The 4,763-nt window shown below is 66.1% G+C and overlaps 1 protein-coding gene across 1 annotated transcript in view; it reads right to left on the reverse strand.

Moving 5' to 3' along the window:
- Positions 1–4,102, reverse strand: part of H696_00147 (hypothetical protein) — a 5,874-nt gene extending 1,772 nt beyond the window's left edge. Inside the window, exons 1-4 of the mRNA XM_009493982.1 lie at positions 3,804–4,102; positions 3,629–3,681; positions 1,722–3,451; positions 107–1,506 (exon numbers count right to left, since the gene is read on the reverse strand). Of these exons, the coding sequence (XP_009492257.1) occupies positions 107–1,506; positions 1,722–3,451; positions 3,629–3,670 (3,172 nt within the window). The 5' untranslated portion in view covers positions 3,671–3,681; positions 3,804–4,102. The remainder of the gene's footprint in view (positions 1–106; positions 1,507–1,721; positions 3,452–3,628; positions 3,682–3,803) is intronic.
- Positions 4,103–4,763: the final 661 nt, after the last annotated feature.

Consider the following 4,763-nt stretch of genomic DNA (forward strand, 5'->3'; position numbering starts at 1 on the left):
GAGGGAGAGGGAGAGGGAAAGAGAGAAAAAAGAGAGGAAGAGGAAGAGGAAGAGGAAGAGGAAGAGGAAAAGGAAGAGAGAGTAGCCAATGACGGGGCATGCGTACTGGGGAGATGATCCGCAAGAGCGCGGCGCACTGACAGGGGCTTCATCATCAGCTTCGGGTCATGGTGGTGCTGGTCGTTGAAGGGGTCGTTGATCGGACGCTTGAAGTCCGTCTTCAGGAAGGCAGCCCAGTTGATCTGAGTGAAGGAGGGAAGATCATACGCATGGTACTGGATGGCCGGGATGAAGTCCGAGTCCGGGTGCAGATGCTCCGGGTGGAAGTTGTTGAACATATCGGTGTAGAAGCTGTCATCCAGGAAGTTGATCACCTGGTACTTCTTGTACTGGTTGTACTCGGTCTCCTTGGTCTTGATGAACTCCTGCTTGGTGCGGGCCTCCCGCTGGGCCGGGGTCTCGGTGAGCTTGCGCATCTCGGCATCCTGCAGACGACGACCGAGCACCGTAAAGGCAAAGGCATGGCCCAGGAGCATGTGGTCAGCCTCCTGCAGGGACTTGGCCCCGAGGATCTGGGAAATGCGACCGAAGTTGTCGAAGCGCTGGGAGGCGGTGGCCCGCAGGTTGGCCGGCAACTGCTGGATGTACGCCGCCAGGTCGGACACGCCGTCCAACTGGCGGGCAATCTGCCGCTGGGTGGTCAGGAACTTGACCATGCGCTCGGCCTCCACCCGGGAAATGGTCCCCTCGCGGAGCTCGCCCAGGTGGATGAGGTTCAGCAGCTCCACCGGCTTGCGGTGGCGCCGGGCCAGGAAGAATCCCCGGCCATCACGCCGAGGGACCTTGCGAACCAGATCCCAATCGGCCTCCTCATCGAGGCCCTGCTCGCGCAGGTACCGGCGCACGCGCTGGCCATAAGCCGACAAGCGAGTCTGCGCCCGGTACCCGGACAGGTTGTACTCGGAGGACACGGCCCGGTCGGCCTCGGACAACCGGCGGAACTCGGCCACCGAGGTCCGCAGGTCGGACGCGGTGTACTCATCGGTGCGGTACAGCTGCGCGGTCATGTCCGACGCAAACTGCATGTCGTGCGACGGGGCAAAGGCGAAATCCTCGGCCCCGGCCACGCCAAACCCGATGGTGGTGTCCCAGCTCGGCACAAAGCGGAAGGGATGGCGCACGGCCGAACGCTGGCCGGCCTCCATCATCTGGCGGTGCTGCTCGGGGGCCTGCTCGGAGATTTCCAGACCGCCGCGCAGGTGGCGCAGCTTGGCCTGCTCCTCGGTGGTCAGATAGGTGTCGGAGGGCTGGAAGCCGAGGTCCTTCTGCACGGCCGAGGCCTCGCGCAGGATCGCCTCCAGGCGCTTCGGGTCGGAGATGATGTCCTTGAAGAACTGGGTCTTGGTGATTTGCTGGATGAACTCCGGCTGCTGGGCGGGCATCTTCTCGTAGAAGAGACCGGCCTCCGGGTGCATGTAGCGCTTCAGCATGATATCCATGGCAGCGCTTGGGAGGTGCAACAGCGAAGCGAGGAGGGACGGGAGGGGAGAAGGAAATACATGCGTTAGGGGAGGGAGAGGGGAGAGGAGAGGGAGAGGGAGAGGGAGAGGGAGAGGGAGGGAGGGAGAGGGAGAGGGGGGGAGAGAAAGGCAAATCCAGGATGGAATTGCCACCAAAGCCGAAGTGCATCCCACGAGGTGAGAGAGGGAGGAAAAACATACCTGACTTCGGCACGGGTCATCGGACGCTCGGCGGCCTGCTGCTTGATCTCGCGCGACAGGGAGAACATCTCCTCCACAGTGGGCGGCTGAGGGATGGAGCTACCCGGGGCAGAGGCAGACACGGCGCTGGTGCGGCCGTGCAAGATGGAACTGGTCGGCGAGGCGGTGGTGCTCAGGTGGCGATTGGACTCCAGGACGAATGCGCGGATGAAGTTGTTGAACTCGAAAGAGGTGCTGACCCCGGGGATCGAGGACATCCGGGTTTCCGGGCTCACGGCGTGCAGCTGGTCAAGGTTGTCCGGCTTGGACAGCAGCCCATACCGCTGGCTGGCCACCAGCAGGTACAAGACCGAGGTGTGGATGGCATCCAGCGGCAGGCCGGAGGCCATGAGCTCCATCACCGTCTTGGCGAGGTCCTCGGCCTGTTGCCGGCAACGGAGGTACTGGCCGACCGTCGGCTCCGGATCCAGCGAGATGGGAGTCAGGACATGGGGGTTGTGCTGGACGAAGGGAATGCCGGTGGGGCTGTTGCCGACGTCGACACCGCCATCGACACCGGCCACGGCGCCGGCCATGAAATCCTGCGAGGCCAGCAGATCCAGGAAGTCGTAAATGCGCAGCGGATCCGCCGGGGCATCGGGCGAAGGGCGCAGAAGATCCGCCCGCTGGGCCGGGTCCTGCAGGATGTTCTCCAGGGCCGTGGTAATCTCCTCGAGGGTCATGTCGGAGATGAAGCCCCCGGTGGCCGCGTGGAAGGCCTTCGCCTGACGGGGGGAGAACATGTGCACCCCCTGGTCGGCCAGCTTTTGGAAGAGGTCGCGCGCCACATGCTCCACCACCATGTTGTTGGCATTGGCCAGGACCTGGCGCACTTCGGCCGGGGAGGCGAGCTCCTCGCCGTCGGCATTGGTGGCTGGCTCGCCGGTGCCGGACTCACTGGCATGGGCGTCGAGCGACTCCGAGTCGGGAGCCTCACTCGGCGAGCCACTGGAGGACTCATCGGCGAACAGGCTCTCCAGGGCGGCCTTATTCCCGAAGCGCTCCATCAGCATGTGGAAGGGAAGGACCATGTCACCGGGGAGGGCCGGGTCGACGGTTGGGTCGCGCTGGTACCGGCTGGAGAGGGCGACATTGGGCATCGGATCCGACAGGGACAGGTACATGCAGTTGAAGATGGTCTGGCGAACGGCCGTCCGCTGGGCCTGATAGGCCACGGTATACACCTCGCGGTACTTGGCCATGTCCAGGGTGTGAACGTGGCTGTTGTGCAGCCGGATCAGGACCTCGGGCTCCGACATGACAGACCCGTCACCATGCTGACGGTGCTCGGCCGATGTCTGGGACGCGATGCGGAAGAGCTCGAGCTCGCGCTCGCCATCGCGCACAGCACGGGCCATATGCTCGGCACTGGTGTAGGGGGAGGGAAGACGCAGGTGGTCCAGGATGGCCTCCATCAGGACGCGATTGAAGGAGAGGGGCGAGGAGGAGTCCAGCCCGGTCGAGGCGCTGAGCTCGGCCGCCACCTTCTCCGGGGCGACGGACCACGCCTTGAGGAAGAGGTTGACCGGCTGCTGCTCCTCCGGGAGGATGCGCGCGAGAACCTCGCTCGGCACACTTGGCGGGACATTGAGCAGGTTCAGCTCCTCGGCGGCCGAGGGCGGGGGCCGGGGGAAGGGCTCATCGTTGGTGAGGGAGCTGGTGGCCAGGGCGCGAGAGACGACGGAAGCCGCCTGCTTTTGCGCAAGGACATCGGGGGCAAGAAGAGCCGGGCCCGGGAACAGGCGGCGGTCATTGGCGGAGGGGGCTATGGGGTAAGTACCAAGCAGTGCCCGGACACGGGGGCGGGGGCGGGGGCGGGGGGGACAGACGGCAAGGGGAGGAGCAGGCAGGCGGAGAACAGAGCGGACCTGGTGGCGGTGCCGGAAGAGGAGAGTGCCGGCGCGGAGCATGTTGAGCAAAGCTGATGGAGGTCAAGCCGAGGGCAGCATGTAAGCAAGTGAGCGTCGAAACGGTGGAAGAAGGAGAGAAAAAAAGAGAGAAGGCAGCGAGGCACAGCAGACCGGAGGTGGGTCCCGGGCGCACTCTAGAGGCTAAGCGGCGGCCAGATCCCACACGACGCAATCGGTCGGAAAGGGACGAGGGGAGGAGGGGCGGCTCCGGAGGAAAGCCCGAGGGACTGCTGTGCGGGACCTCGCGCGGGAGAAGGGGCCGGGCGAGCCAGACAGGCAAAGGAGAGGGGTGCAGCGAGCGAGGGCGGAAGGGGGCGGCAGCACGACCCGGCAAGAAAGGGGCGAGCGAGGGGGGAGGCGAGGGGCTGCAGAAGCGGGGCGGCGCGGGGTGTGGCTGTGTGTGTGTGTGTGAGGGGAGGGGGGGGGGAACCGGCTCTCTGCAGGCGTGGTATGGAGACGAGGCGTCCGCCGGGCGCCCTCGCCGGCGGGCCAGGGGCAAAAAAAGCGGCCCGCCGGCCGCCGTGCAAGGGTGTGCCCTGCGAGAGAGAGAGAGAGAGAGAGAGAGAGAGAGAGAGAGAGAGAGAGAGAGAGCTCTCCCTAGGTGGGGTGGATGTTGTCCGCGGACTCGAAGGGGGGCGGACACATTCTCCTCCTCCTCCTCCTCGGGGAGCGGGGGGTGGGGGCGACCGAGGGCCCCGGTGGTCCCCACCGTCCTGGTCGTGTCCGCACCGCCCCTGCTGTCCGCCCCCCCCCCTGGTCTCCCTCGTCGCCCGGGTTGCGGCCCTGTGTGGCGGATGCCCTGCGCAGGCACATGGGCTTCAGATTTCCAGCCCGACAGCCGGGTCCCGAACCTGGACACACAAGACAACCGGGCCGCGGAACGCGGTGCGCGCCCGCCCATGGACCCTCCCCGGGCGGGCGGGCGTGCCGTGCGGCCGAGACAGGCCCGAGGCTCCTCCCTAGCATGCCCCTCTGACGAGAGGCAAGGCGCCGGCCGTTGGCGGCACCCTGCTTTAGGTTTCGCGACAACATGACCAGCACCCGGGACAGAGCCAGGCCTCGCGTTCTCTCTCCCCCCCCCCCCCCCCCCCCC

This window comes from Fonticula alba, assembly GCF_000388065.1.
Source record: "Fonticula alba strain ATCC 38817 unplaced genomic scaffold supercont2.1, whole genome shotgun sequence".
Lineage (NCBI taxonomy): Eukaryota > Rotosphaerida > Fonticulaceae > Fonticula > Fonticula alba.